We start from the raw sequence: 14930 nt of genomic DNA, 5'->3' as shown, positions 1-14930 counted from the left end.
ACAAAAAAGAAAAAAAGAACAAAAAAAAACGTCTAGTCGGCTGTATTGGTCGAACCGTTGCGCCATTTCAGTCAGACTAGACGAGTTAGACGACGTAGGCGAGCTAGACGAGACAAGGCCACCGTAATGGTGGTGGTTGTCAGGGCAACAGCTGGTGTTGATGCAGAGCTCCTTCCTTGGTGCGGAGCTACGTTATTTACTTCGTGCTCTGCCTGGGAACGTCGGCATGGGCACCCCTCCCGCGCAAGGATTGTGCACGACTCCATTCCACACCGATTTTTGCCATCTTTGGGTTTGTGAGTAACTCTACGCCTAGTGGTGATGGTTTTGTCCGTCATTGCATTTAATATCGAGTATATATTTTTATTTCCGCACCTGCCACACGCCCTCCCGGTCTTCACTGCAACAACCGCGTCGTCATCGCGGGTATCGTGGCCAAGCTGGCTTCTCGACGAACGACGCGCTCCGACCGGGAGCTAAACCGGTCAACAATGGGCACCAGCCTTCGCAGTGCCGCTGCAAGCCGGAATGGTGTCCCAAGACAGCTTGCTGGGAGGTCATCGTCATTGAGGCAGCCGTCGTCCTTGAGCGCGGCCAGGGGAATCCCCGACCGCGCTGGCGCAGCATCCCCAGCAGATTCTGTGTCGACCACCGCAACAGGCATGAAGCGCAAGGAGCGCGACTTCGAGTCTGATGCTGGCGGTGGCGGTGGCGAAGAGACAAATATCAATGTTGTTGTGAGGTGTAGAGGACGGAGTGAACGCGAAGTCAAAGAGAACAGTACCGTGGTGGTGCAGGCGGACGGCGTCAAAGGAAACGCAGTCGGGTTACTGCTGGGCCCGAATTCTCTGAGCAACAAGTCATATGCTTTCGATCGTGTCTATTCGGCCGCGGCAGATCAGGTCATGGTATTTGACGATACGGTCAGACCGATATTGGACGAGGTGTGTGGCTGAACCTGAACACGAATTGACTGCTTCTTGTTAACCAAAATTTGCAGATGCTTGCTGGATACAACTGCACAATATTTGCGTACGGCCAGACCGGCACGGGGAAAACATACACCATGTCAGGGGACATGACCGAGACGCTAGGCATACTCTCGGATCAGGCGGGCATCATTCCTCGTGTGTTGCATGAGTTATTTAATAAGCTCAAGATTGACGATAGGGAGCACTGCGTGAAATGTTCCTTTATCGAACTCTATAACGAAGAACTCCGCGATCTTTTATCTATTGACGAAAGCGCAAAGCTAAAAATTTACGACGACGCGTCAAGAAAAGGGCATGCCTCTACGATCGTTCAAGGCATGGAGGAGAAGCACATCAAGAATGCTTCTGAAGGTATTAAGGTGCTTCAAGATGGCAGCTTGAAACGACAGGTAGCAGCCACCAAATGCAACGATCTCAGCTCTCGAAGTCACACTGTCTTTACTATCACCGCCTATGTTAAGAAGACAAATAACCAAGGTGTAGATGACTTCGTTAGTGCAGGGAAACTCAATCTAGTCGACTTGGCTGGAAGCGAAAATATTCAGCGATCTGGAGCGGAGAATAAGCGAGCTGCTGAGGCTGGTCTTATCAATAAATCGCTGCTAACTCTTGGCCGTGTTATTAACGCGCTGGTGGACCGAAATTCGCATATTCCCTACAGAGAATCTAAATTAACGCGCTTGCTGCAAGACTCACTGGGCGGGCGAACCAAAACTTGCATCATTGCCACCATATCTCCAGCTAAGGCGAACCTTGAGGAGACGATTTCCACTCTTGATTATGCATTTCGCGCCAAGAACATCAAGAATAAGCCTCAAGTGAACCCGATGCTTAACAAAAAGATGCTCTTAAACGACTTTGCTAATGAAATCGAGAAACTAAAGAGTGAGCTGATCTCAACGAGACAGCGTAATGGGGTGTATTTATCGAACGATGCGTACGAAGATTTGACTGCTCAAAATGAATCTCGCCGCATTGTGCTGGAGGAGCAGAGTGCAAAGATTGAGACCCTGGAGACCAACTTGAGGAACAAGGTCCACGAGCTGTTTTCTATAGCCACGTCTCTTATGGGATTACGAAAGGATCACGATGGAATTAAAGCCCAGCTGGACAACACAAAGGGGGTGCTTGATCAGACGGAAATAGTGCTGTCCGCGACTCGTAGAACACTTGCAGAGGAGACACAGTTACGAAAGGCACACGAGAAGACGGAGGAGAAGCTTACAGAAATCGGGGGACAACTCATTAACAAGCTTCACAAAACGGTGAATGACGTTACTGGTCTCAGAGCAAAAAACAAACGGAAGTCAGACCTACAATCACTAAATCGAGCAGCTTGGAGCACATCACAAGCGCAAGTCGCGGACGTCACATCCATGGTTGAACGCCGAGTTCTTGAATTCCAAGAGGAACAACAAGAGCATATTTCTAGTGTCTCAAAACGAATGACCGTATTCGTGGATGAAGAGCTGCGAAAGCTTTCAACCACGCAGACATTGCTGGATGAGCATCTGAACCTGTTTACTGATTCGAAGAAGCTGCTACTGGAGAAGAAGCAAAGGTCAAAGGAGGACATGGACGAAGTTTTGGATGAGATCAAGGTGGTTCGAGATACAGTTAAAGAGAAGGTTGGGGAAAGGCTTCAGGTCATGTCACAGGCTGCGGAGAAACTATCAGGAGACGTTTTGCAAGAAATGACAAACTTTCACACTCAAGTAAGTCGCTTTTTGAAGGAGTTTTATCGGAGTTCACTTTACTCACCAGCATTTGCAGCTTCATAACTCTTACAGTTCGCTTGGAAAGGACTTCAAATCCATCTTTGAAGATCTCGTCAAACATATTACAGCACAGCGTAGTGAGGCCGACAGCTTACGGCGGCAACTGCAAAGTGCCATGAATACAATTGCTTTGCAAAATACCGGCCTCTCTAGGCGAGTCCAGGAAGCGCTAGAAGAAGAGCGACGACAAACTGCCGAGGACCGCCAGAAGTTGATGACCCAGATTACCAGCTTGATCAATTCTCAAGCCGACGCACAAGAGGCTCGCCTCGCAGATAGGGCAACTCTTATTCAGAAAAGTGTTAGCGAATCTAATGCTTCTATGGAAGCTGCGATGGTGCAATACAGCCAAGGAATGGAGAGCTGGGATGGCAAGGAAAATGAGTTGATGGAAGAGGTCAAGAAGTCTCGCGAGCAGTTAAAGACCAAGTTGAAGGACGACTGGACTTTAGCGAGCGACCAAAGCACATCAATCCAAAACATGACCAAGTCTATTCATGCTGAGACAGCGCGAGTTGCGGAAGACCAAACGGACGACTTGGATTCACAAATGGAGGCACTGGACGACTTTGTCAGCCGGGCCAAGACGGAAAGTGCTAGCCATCACGAATCTCATGGCCAGTCTTTACGGGCGCTGTCTAATACGGTGGAACAGTCGTTTGGTAACATCTCGGCGCACTTCAAGGCAACGTTTGAAAGAGTCAAGAATCTTGGTGAAGGCATGGAGCTGGACACGAATGATTTGCGTGACGGCCTCGAACCGCTAGAGTCGCAAGTTTGCCAGCCGCTAGTCAACCTGCGCGAGGGCATCACATCTACCACCCTGCAGGAGTACCAACCCACGGGTGACACGCCTCAGAAATCGACGTACCTCTTCCCGACGAAGCTTCCTCGCACGGAACCTCATGATGTCATCATTTCCAAGATTGACGAGGAGCAATCTTCACTCACGGGCGACGAGGTCAACGATAAAGACGACACTTCCATCATGTTTCCAGACATTGGGCACAAAAGCTCCCCCATCACGGCAACGAGACAGTCCAACGCCGGCTTGTCGGACAAGAACATGAGTTTGCGCGAGGTCAATCCTAATGTGACGGCCAATCTAACCGCCGGTACACTCGCGTTTGATCCGAGAGCAAGCACAATGAGCATGCCTCCTGAACACACGATGCCCAGCTTTAAGAAACCACTGAAGGGAGTAAGAAGTGTTAGAAACCAGCCCGTGCTGGCGGAAGGCAGGGAGAATATCTTGGTTGGGTTTGAGCAGAGTCTGTCTAGGAGGAAGAGTCCGAGGCTAAATTAGGAATGACGCGCACTGATGACGCAAATTTCTGGCAAGGTGGTTTGTTTTGGGAGTTTGGGTAGACTGTGCTGGTTTGGCGGTTCATTCATTTATTTACTTCATTTCTGGCGTGGCTTGGACAACTGGGTTATTGAGCACTTAGATACCCGTTTCTTTACATGGTGGGCATGAAATTGATTCCGATTTCTTGAGTACGACATTGGTGCTGAAGGCGGTGCATGTCTGGTCAACTTGTGAAGTTGTTTCCACCTAAAAAAGTCACGATAATGCCATTATTCTTAACGCTAGTAGCCACTGTGATTACCTTTGCTTTTAGCCATTGGAGGCTAGCTGAGCACAATACGTGTGTGTCATCGACCGCTTGCGACGACTCCGTTGCTGCGCCGCAGTTCTCTGGGACTATACTATCCGGAGACGTCTCGAGACGCATCTACATCATGGGAATGTACACCACATGAACATGCCAGGGACACAACACTCAGTAGCTTGTAGTATTTTATATCGACGCGAGACCTAACCCAGCCTGTCATCATCCAATCGCTCACAAGCCCTCCCAATCCCCATGAACCGATACGCCTCGAAGGAAAAGAATAAATATATAGAAAGCCAGAGTAAAACAGAACGCTCATGTTAACCATGTTTGTAAGTTTGACAAAGAGCAGGCCGTTTAGGGGTTCTCGTTTCGACATGTAAAGATTGCCTCTTTCCACCGTTCCCCAACTCGACGAGGGGAAAAAAAAAAAGCCCAAAAAAGTGCTCCCAAGTCTCTCCATCCCTAGCTCTCTGTGGATGCAAAATCGTGAGGATGCGCCTAATCGAAAACAATACGAGGAACCATGTTAAGAATTTCGCCTGCCCTCCCAAGGGAATTTCCGTTCCTTAACGCCATGCAAAAACTGAATAGAAAGATTTTTCCTTTTTTGGGAATTTGGATCGTTTATTTTCCAAGATTGAGAGGTGGTTAGTTATGAGTTCTGTGCTCCTGATTGCTGTTTGAGTGAGAATATAGTTTGAGGGTTATAAAAAGGGATGCCCGTGTCCCGAGCGGTTTCTCGTCTCTCTTGGTTGAGAGCTTCGAGGCAGAACAAATGAGGATCAAGGGCGTGATGTTAAGAATCTCGTATAGCTTATGAATGTGTAGACATGTCCGGTAGCCTGTACCAATACGGGTGGGTAACGATGATTGATATTCACGGCGAAAACGTATGATTTGTGAGAGAAAACTGAAAGTCGGCCTTTGCGACAATCATGCCCAGGTCCCAATCTGGAGTCATTGGCTCGGCCGTTCTGCTCACGGCTCTCTCCTATCGTCTGCCGATCTTGAGCAGACGAGTCCGAAGCCACAGCATGAAGGCGGTCCAGACGCCCATGGTCTTGTGCTTGGCGGTCTTGGTTCTCTTTGGCGACTTGAAATGAACCTCGTCGGCCCTAGAGGGAGCCGTCTGCCCACCGTGCGTGCTGTTGTAGCCAAAGGAGGAAAACTCTACCTTCTCGCGGCTGTCTTCCAGCATTGCGCCGCGCTTTCCTGAGGAGGAGATTCGGAGGTCGGTGCCGCTAGACATGGTGCTGCTCGAGACGCTGCCGTGGCCCGCGCTGCCTTTGCGAAGCCGAGGATGCGACTTTTCAAGCTTGTGTGCCTCCTTGGTTTCGGCACGTTCTCGTTTACGAAGCTGCTCCTTGGCATACTTTTCGTCCTTGGCGCGCTCCTTGGCCTCGAACTTGCGGCGGGCTTCGCGGACATGCTCCTGGTGAGTGAAGGTGTCCACCTCGCTCCTGGAGCGCAGGCGGAACACGCCCATGTCCAGCGAGCTGCGCAGCGGCGACAGGGGCGCAGCCGAGGTTGAAGTTGCACTGGCCTGGGTCTGTACGGAAGAGAGCATCGTGCCAGCAGTCCCTAAAGGAGCGGTTGATGAGAGAGGGGAGTCGACATCCAGGGAAGACAAAGCGCTGGAATCCAGTTCCGACTTGCTCTGATTCAGAGACGGGGGCGCCAGCGGGCGAGTCGTGCCCGAGTTGGATCGAGTAGCAGGTATCCGCGTTGTCTGGGTCCCATCCGAGAGCGAGCTGGTACGCTGACTGGCCATGGAAGGGCGGCGATGGTTAGGGTGCTGGTAAAAGGCAGACTGGTACAGTGCCGGGCGAGGAGCGGTGGAAGCAGAGTGGAAGGACGAGTACGGATCGACGTCGGCGTCGTCCTCGGTGATGGTGGGAGAGTAGCCGGTTGGCACGCCGTTCTCGAAGGAGGTCCTCGAGTTGGCGTACGACAGTGGAGGAGTCGAGGCATGCGGCTGTTGCTGGAAGGGGTGGACAAAGGTCCCGCCATTACGGCCGCTGGTGGTAGTTGCAATGGACGAGGTGTGCGAGTTGCCGCTTGTTGATCGAACATGGGAATATTTGGAGCGCGGCGCCACGCCCAGACCGGAGCCCGTCATGTCGGATGCGGACAAGGAGAAGCTCACATCGCGTGCGGATCTGGCCCCGGGACCATTTGGAGTCGAGTAGGATCCGTCGCTGTCGTAGGTGCCGAAATCAGGGCCGGCGGCAAGGCCCGGCGACGGCTGATCGTCCCAGCCACGGTCGAGGTCGAGCGACTCACGATCCGAGTGATGGGAGTGCAGCTTCTTGAGAATGGGCTTGACCACAGTGCGGCTCCGCGACTTGGAGATCTTGCCGCCGGGGTGGGTAAAGCTGCCCGGATGAACCTGCGTGGAGGCCATTGTGCCGGCGGGCAATCGAATGATGGGACGAGGTGTGGCGAGCGGCCCTAGAGGAGGGGGAGGGCCGGCTTATAATGATTCCTGGCGTGGATTGTTGTTGTGTTCGCGGCCGTGGCCGTGAACGCTGGCTTGTTGTTTTGGTACGTGTCTGGCCAGGCCTCGCATACGGAGTACCAAGTACCGGGTATCGAGTACCGGGTACAGAACACACAGCGTGCGGACTACACTTCATCCAACTCGGACGGCGCAGCCACTCACGCCATGCCTCCTTCGCTCCGTGCTCCTCACTGATCAGTCTGCAGTCCCCTACTTGTTGTTTAGAGTGGTACAACGGCGTCGATAAACAAGACACAAAGCATTGGCCCCTTGGGTCGCAAACAATGCACGATGCGATTGATGGGACGGCCGACGTCACACACTCTCTCTCTCTGAACGAGGAGAAGTCGACGACGTCAGGACAAGGACCGAGGCACTGAGGATGAAAACCAGGACGACTGAGAGGTCTAAAAGCAACAACAGCACACGACGGCTGGCCCGGATGGGGAGGCAGACGAAGCACTAATAAGGACTTGGAGTGCACGCGGGCACAAACAAACCGAGGAGACTGGGACGCCACCGAGTCCCCCAGGTTCCCACGGCCCAGCTGCGCCGTGGTTGACCATGGGGCCTCCGGACAAGGACAGGGGGATGGAAATTGAAGGGAACTAGTACTGGAACTGGGCGCACGCTCAGCGCCATCGCCGCCACTACTCCGGACATGCGCCGCACAGAGGGTAGCTGGCCACACATCAAGCACAGAGGAGGAACGGGAGCAAGGCGAACTCACCCGCAGCAACGCACCCTGGCCGCTTACGACGGCTTGTGCGGCGAAGCGGGTGTCTGTGGTGAACAACTTGGACAGCGCCTTGGACCGCCAAGACGAGGATAGCATTCATGACCGGGTTCAGCCTCAAAGGACGCGACCATGGCACGTGGACGACGACGCTGACGGCGCTCAGTCAAATCTGTACGGAGCGAGTCGAATGGGCGTCTTTGGTGGGCAATGTCTTATCCCATTCCTGTTTTCAGAACATGCAGCGATGAGTACGGAGTTGTCCCACGGTCTAATTAGACATGCAGATACTTCCTTATTTTTGGATGGAATCTTCAATAACACATCAAGTGGAGAGAAAACGAAACCAGGCTTCAGGTCGAAAAAAAAAAGCCTGTGCCCTGGACAAGCATGAAGGTCGCGTTTTCCTACGGGTTACTATTACTTTTACATGGCAAATATATCTCAAAATGAAGCACAAATCTCAGGATTGATGTCACTATGGAGCAGTGAGCCATTCATTCGTCGCCCGGGCTCGCCGTTGCAGGTTCTAGAGTCTTGGCCCTCATCTGCCCAAGTACGCCTCGAGCCACACATGATGCCTTCTGTGGAGCAGCAAAAGCTTGCCATGAACCTGCAATGGCCTGGCAGATGGGTCCGTCTCATTTGACTTTTGGCTTGAAGCGTAATTGCTCCTCCGTACCGAGCCATGGGTTTTGACCTCATCTCGCCAACGCGCATTGGATTCCGTGGCTTCTGCTGCTTAATACTCGTCGGAATTGGACAGTGCAAGACGGAGAGGACGTAATAGGGGCTAGGGCCAACTCCGTACGGAGCAATACCCCTTGTTTTCCTTGGAGTCGTCTTCCGCCGCCTGCATTACGGAGGGGATTTGCGCTATTCCTGGACGGAGACATTGAGTGAGTGAGATTGCGGCCAACAGAGGAATGTCGCAAGACAAACCCGCATACATAGGGTACCGTGTCAGTTAAGGAAAGGGACGCAGGCACACACGTTGCGTCGGACGTCTCGTCCCGTGCGGCCAGACTGCCCATAAGTTGACCACGCCCGAAGCGACGTATGTACATACATATGGAGTACAGGTATTGTAACAAGGCAGGGATGCGATTCTGCTCACCGTTTCGTTTTCTTCTTGTTGCGTTTCGTCCCCCTCCCCGTCGCCCCGGCCACCAGTGCCACCACCAGGCCAGCAGCTCCGATCCGTTTAGAACTGGGCATCAGAATTGGAGCTAGTGCTTGGTCTGGATCTTTGGCATCTGGAATTGTGGAATACTTGGCCAAATCGGCACGGCGGTGGTGTGTACGACATAGTTCTCTTCGACCATCCATCCATTCGTCATGGCGAGCTTGTTGTCCCGCAGACGGAAAACATAAACAGTGGCAGCCTGGCTTAAAACGCTTCCGGCTGCCGCGTTCCTCAGCAACTGCAGATTGTGGCGTTTGGGGAACCAGGAAATGGGATGGTGACACCAGGCTCGGCAGCGGCAGTTTCTGATCCAGCGGTCTGGCGTCCCCGTCCTGTGCAGCAACATATCAGTCTCAACAATCTGTTTTGACGAGGGTATGGAGGCTTCAGATGGCGTCCCAACGAAGTTCGACTTGTTACGAAGAATGGAGGGATTTCCCGGCACCAAGAGTCGTTTGTTCCACTGCTCTTGTTTGACTTTCCCCCGCCCCTACCGTGCTTCTCTCCACATTGCTGCATCTTGAACATCTTCAACACAACACTTGGGCACGCAAGACGTCTACTCCGTACAAAGCACCTATCCCAAACATCATTTGGTCCTTGTCCACCAGCGTGTGGCATCGCCACAATGGCCGTCTTCATTGTCTCTGAAACTACGCAGCATCCATACATGGAACCAGCGCGGCCGGCCATTGAACCGCGGTTTGTATTTCTTGCTGCCTGCCTGGGCAGTTTGCCATGTAAGTGTCACGTCCTACAAATGCGCATCTCATTTGTTGGATATATTTATTCTCTTCACAGATATGCTCCACAGATAAGGCATGGCAGAGGGCTTCCATTTCTACGCAAGGGCCGATATTGAGCGGCGAGGCGAGCAATAGCATGATGCATCTGAAGCACAACCCACGCTACTGCGCATTTGATCTCCAGCTGAAAGGCATGCGCTGGGGCTACGGCCATGACGAGAAAGCCTATCCATCCACGGATCAACAAAAGGGCGCAGGATTTTGGCATTCTTCATTTGATTGCCCATGCAACAAACACTGATAACAAGCTGTCAGGCTCTGACTTTCAATACCCATTTGGATCCGTAAAAGTTATGCAGACCTGGTGTAACCTCGGACATCATCAGGCTTACTGAAAGAATGAACCACGAGAAGATTTTGGGCTGATGTCCTTCCCAATATGGGGGGATACCAAGAAGTACTCCTCCGCATGTACGTACGCATGACTAGTTTATTTATCCACTCGCATTTGAATATAATGAGGGGCGGTCAAGAGGCTCGGCGTAAATAGGTCCTGCTGGGCCAACATCTCCTCCATCCCTCGGTGGATGATTTGCTATTCATGGCTGACCACGAGCGACCACGTAACTAGCCTCGTCACAGCAGTATCTATACAGAACATTAGACAACATGTTTCCTAGCCAGCCGTTGCGTCGCGGGACGGGCCACCAAAAAAAAGAAAGCTGAGACACCGCCCCCCGTCAACGCATCCCCATACAACACCTCTCTTTCATGGCAATATCAACATTGCTCTGGCGATAGCATGAGCAAGATGGTCTGCGAAACCCTTTGTTTGCGGGCTGCCCATTCGTCGTTGCGTGGCTCGCCTTGCACAGCATTGCAAATGCCTCGTTCGAGTCCAACGTGGTGGCGAACAATCAACACCATTCAGCCCGCAGCGCCTCATTCGGGTCCCCTCTTCGCTTCGGTGTCTTCCTGAGTCGCCGACTTGCAGACCCCCAACATGGTTCTTACCACAACAAGGCACGGCTTGTGGTTTTTCGTCGCGGCGTCGGTGCGACTGGCGTGGCAGACGCCGGGAACAAAGAGGGCCGACGGAAGAGAAGGGCCCGGTTGGAAACCAAATGCCGGCCCATCTGAAAAGTGTGCAGCGGTTTGTATTTTACATGTAAGTCGGAATTGGTGCGTTTCAGAGCATGTACTACTCCCCTGCCTTTTGGGGAGGTGTCAAGGTGATATTGGGCCGAGCTGGAGGGAGCTGAAGGGTGTGATTCCGGGCACTTGGTACGGCCAATCCAGTGGAAGAGATGTGCGGTTGATATCTGGTATTGCTTGATTGCTTGCCTCCAGTGACTAATGGTAAGTAGATTTATTATCGTGCCCAAGTAAGCGTTTTGCAGTAAGAATGTGTCGAGGACGTCCCGCCGGCGTGCAAATCGCAAAAGCACACGTCGACACTTGCAACACCGTCTGTGTATCGCGTACTAAACACCATTGTCTCCCGGCACACAAAATTCCCCGTAAATCCGGATATCAAGTCCCCGGAGACGAGGCCAAGCCTTGGACGTGGCGCAGTTTGGTGATGATCTGGATGCAACCCTGTTCCGATACGTGGTTCCCGGCCACGACGTTGCCGTTTGACCTCCTCGGTCACCTACATTGGTCCACATCTAAGAATTGACGCTTTTTGCCCTTTATTTCTGCCCGTTGTACGGGTTTGTGGTGGGAAGTTGCAATTCTATGGTAAAGCTGATTGCTGGAGGTGTACATGTCTGTATTCCTCAGCCTACACGGCGGGCGAGCAAGGCCCTTGATCTTGGACAGGTGTCTTGATGAGAATACACAACTCTTCCCGAATCGCCATCGACCGAATCTGCACGTCGTGAGCGGTGCGCTGTCGCGATGCGCGGCACTGGGCTACGTGGCTGGGATTTGGTGTTGCGGCTCCTCTTGAAGATGCTCTGGTAGGGGTACATGAAGGTGAAAACCCGCATATATGGCATTCATTGCGATGCGGATGTGTAGTTGAGATGCTTGAACTTGCTTCAGCTGGGCTGGAGACTCTGATGGATTTGTTGCTCGAGGGTATTTGGCTTTTCGTGGGCTGCATACCGCTGAAAGATTGGCAAACACCACTCGTGGGCAAGGAATCGTTTCCCCTGAATAGTAGGATCTTTATACCAATCTTTGGGTCGAAAAAGACGAATGGGGAAATGAGAAAGCTGACGAGCTCAAGATACGGTATAGGGTAAGTATCAAAGTATCGTCGACGTCAGTCTCCAGTCGTTGTGGCCGAGATTGCACGCTATACCAAGCTGCCCTTATTGTGACGTCGCTGCAATCTTTCGAATAGACGGCTCTTCGTTTCTCAAGGACTTGACTTGGCTCATTCAAGGAGGGCAAGCGGCTGCGGGCAAGGGCAGATCATTGCTTCAAATAATCGTGGTCAAGTCCAAAGTCTGTGTTAGCCACGCATTCTGGCTGTGTGGTCCCGTCTCGCAGTCCAGCCATCTTCCTGTTTGAAGTGTCGATTTGTTGGTTTTTTGATAGCCAGTTGCCGTGACTACTGGGCAAACCATCATTCACCTACGCCGTGGTTTATATAGCATACTGCCTGGAACATGTGAGCTGTAAACACTGCTGTGAACCAAAACCATGACCTTGTGACATGTATAACCTTCATAAACGACTTATATGTGCGGTATATGAATCGCCTTCCCTCTTTCCTGATGGTTCCCTTCTAACTGTCAGTTTTTGTGTCAACTTGTCATAATACCAGAGTTTTGAAACGTGCATATCGACTACCCTATAGAAGACCAAGATCGTACCATTGTCAGACTAAGATGGAGGCTGGCATTGGACTCTGCAAATCTCAGACGCATCAGTCTTTTGTTTGAAGGAATATTTATGCTTACCTATAGTAATAAAGTGAGTGTTTTGAAATTGAACCATTGTAGCAGACATTAATTATTTTACAGTGTCTCGATTGCCTCGTGATCTGGTAGCAAATAGAGGCAACCACATATCAAGTATGTAATCTCTATCTATGCACGACACATGCACCGGGTCGACTCCATCACTACCAGCTTACTAGCTTCGAACTAAATTCTGCGGAGCTCGGTTTACAAGCTCGCCACGGTTTCCCCGATGCGTAGGATTCTTCCCCCATCACACTCTGTACTTGTTACACTGCATGTCGGTATACATCTCGGCATATGGGGTTGCCCGGCCTGAACTTGCGAATACGGGAATGCACATTGAAGATTCTGAGAGCCGGAGCAAGGAATATATAATAGGAAATGACAAGAGAATCCGGTACAATAGAACGAACCTCGAACCCACTTGCAGCACCGCTTCTGCCTTGTTATAAATGGTCATATAGAAATCTCAACTTGCACGAGATGGTGAGTTCCCAGATCGGAGATTCAGGGAGACATGTCTCATAGATTTACTGCTTGTTTAATTACTCACTTAGAGAGCTGAGGTATGAACAAAGTCGGCTGGATGTCCATTACGCATTTGCGGTTCTTTTGTGTCCGTTACAACTTTATCCTGCGCCAGAGTCTCAAGATCATGCCAAACTCACGTCTGGTTCGGCACTGATATTTTCACCAGGACATCAATATAAACGCAGCGTGAGTGCCGATCACAGACTCCACTTGACGTGAGCCGTTTCAACTACCATCGATGCAGGTTTCTGCATCCCTTCTTCCCGTTGTCTCTTTCCCCAGCCACTGGTACATCTGCCGGGGTTTGTCCACTACATGCAGAAGTGAGCCCAGTGAGATTCTCCCAAATGGCCAGGATGAGCCGGCTGAACCGCCCTGGGCCACTTTCTTTCACATGCTGCAGGTACCGAATACGGACGTTGACTCAAATCTCTGACCCGATTAGCACACCGAATCTTAGTCTCTGTGGATGCTGGAAAGGGAGTCGAGAGCACAAGATTTCTCGGCGAAAGAAGCCGAAGCTCGACAAAACCGATTGCCGGTTTCGTGGCAACCAACTCCCAGCTTAACCACGGATCATATCCACAGGAGGAGAAGTAGAAAACATCGCCTCACCAGACAACGCGAGTCACTGAACCGCAGGCCTTCATCTCACCCGTAGTGCGTATGGATTGGACGCAACCAGAAAGAGGCTTCCACAGCCATTGCCTTAGCATCCAGGATTGTTCCGTGACCAGAGCTGTGCATTGAACCAAAGGTCTTAACCCTCAGTTTGAGGTGGCCAGGTTGCAAAAGGATGCACAGCTCCAGCTGTCTGTGTCCTGACGAGGCAAAAACTAAATGAACCAGTTCCTGAGACCGGCCCCAAAGCTGCTATCAAGAGACTGTGCTGATGATCCAGCAAACTCTCATCATCATGGAAACTGCGCGTCAGGCAGCCACGCTGAAACGGAATTGGGTCAGTGTAGAGTCAATTTGAGCGTTCTCATGGGTCTGGTCCTACCAAAGCTCTTTGCTGGCTTCACCATGGACTTTATTAGTAAAGACCAATGGGATTGGCTGAAGTACGTACATGAAGTTGACATCGTTTATAAGTCATTTGAATGCAGTCAATATATGCCAACTATTGCCCATTATTGTATGGGAAGGACTGTATCCCAAGAGGACAGGCCAGTGAAATTTCTCATGTATACTCATGAAAGCGCGCCAATGAAGCTCGGCTGCGTATCGAGAAGGCCAGAGATAATATCATTATATTTTAAAAGGTTCAGTTTTTCTGGGCTATGGAGACCATGTGGCGGTCTCAGCTGTTCTCCTTATGACCAAATGACTAATTCGGTAGCGACTTCTTCCTTAACATTTAGAGTAGAACCGTTTCCACTGGTTTGTCCAGAAGAACCGAATAGCCGCGGTATCCAGCCATTGCCGTGGCATTAGCACCCCGGCATTTCTTTGGTGCAGCTGTGTAGTGGATTATGGACTGATGAGAGTGGATTTGCTCGCCCGACGTGATCCCTTCGATGGAGCAAACAAACGAACTTGCAGTGGAGGAGGAATCGCGAAATCCCTGTTCCTACAAGCGGATTCCACGGGTATAATGCTCCGTAGCTGCTATCAAGACTGTTTCTCGCGGATCTCGGCCACTTGGTTGGAGAAGGCACGCGATACGACCAAGATAACCGTTTGTTCATGCATCATAGACCGTGATTCTGTGTATGTGACAGCCCCCCCACCAACGACATGAAGCCAACAATAGGTCCCACGGAGAAAAAGGTTGGCTCTGGTTCAGTTTAACGCAGAAGCTGTCGGGGCCATTGGGGGTTAACCCCACACAGTGGTTGCGAGCTTGGTTCATGTTCGTAACAAGTCAAGTTACTCGTGAGGTAGGGAGGCGTCACCAGACTCTGCTGGAAGAATTGCCAGC

General features: G+C 51.4%; 2 protein-coding genes across 2 annotated transcripts; one reads left to right on the top strand and one right to left on the bottom strand.

Annotated features, from left to right (window-relative positions):
* Positions 1 to 188: 188 nt before the first annotated feature.
* On the top strand, positions 189 to 8597 carry J3458_019861 (uncharacterized protein). The gene is made up of 3 exons (XM_007815406.2): positions 189 to 944; positions 1001 to 2707; positions 2766 to 8597. The coding sequence occupies exons 1-3, from the start codon at positions 492 to 494 to the stop codon at positions 4074 to 4076; spliced, it is 3471 nt and encodes a 1156-aa protein (XP_007813597.2). The 5' UTR covers positions 189 to 491; the 3' UTR covers positions 4077 to 8597.
* On the bottom strand, positions 4395 to 7351 carry J3458_019860 (uncharacterized protein). The gene has a single exon (XM_066121733.1). The coding sequence runs from the start codon at positions 6791 to 6793 to the stop codon at positions 5381 to 5383; it is 1413 nt and encodes a 470-aa protein (XP_065973350.1). The 5' UTR covers positions 6794 to 7351; the 3' UTR covers positions 4395 to 5380.
* Positions 8598 to 14930: the final 6333 nt, after the last annotated feature.

Source organism: Metarhizium acridum, assembly GCF_019434415.1.
Source record: "Metarhizium acridum strain ARSEF 324 chromosome Unknown scaffold_568, whole genome shotgun sequence".
Classification (NCBI taxonomy): domain Eukaryota; kingdom Fungi; phylum Ascomycota; class Sordariomycetes; order Hypocreales; family Clavicipitaceae; genus Metarhizium; species Metarhizium acridum.
The sequence above is the reverse complement of the archived record's forward strand: the minus strand, read 5'-3'. Positions and strand labels throughout refer to the sequence as shown.

Coding starts and splice junctions, on each gene's coding strand:
- J3458_019861 (XM_007815406.2), top strand. CDS start 492: ATGGGCACCAGCCTTCGCAGTGCCGCTGCAAGCCGGAATGGTGTCCCA. Junction 945..1,000: donor TCAGACCGATATTGGACGAG/GTGTGTGGCTGA, acceptor CAAAATTTGCAG/ATGCTTGCTGGATACAACTG. Junction 2,708..2,765: donor TGACAAACTTTCACACTCAA/GTAAGTCGCTTT, acceptor CAGCATTTGCAG/CTTCATAACTCTTACAGTTC.
- J3458_019860 (XM_066121733.1), bottom strand. CDS start 6,793: ATGGCCTCCACGCAGGTTCATCCGGGCAGCTTTACCCACCCCGGCGGC.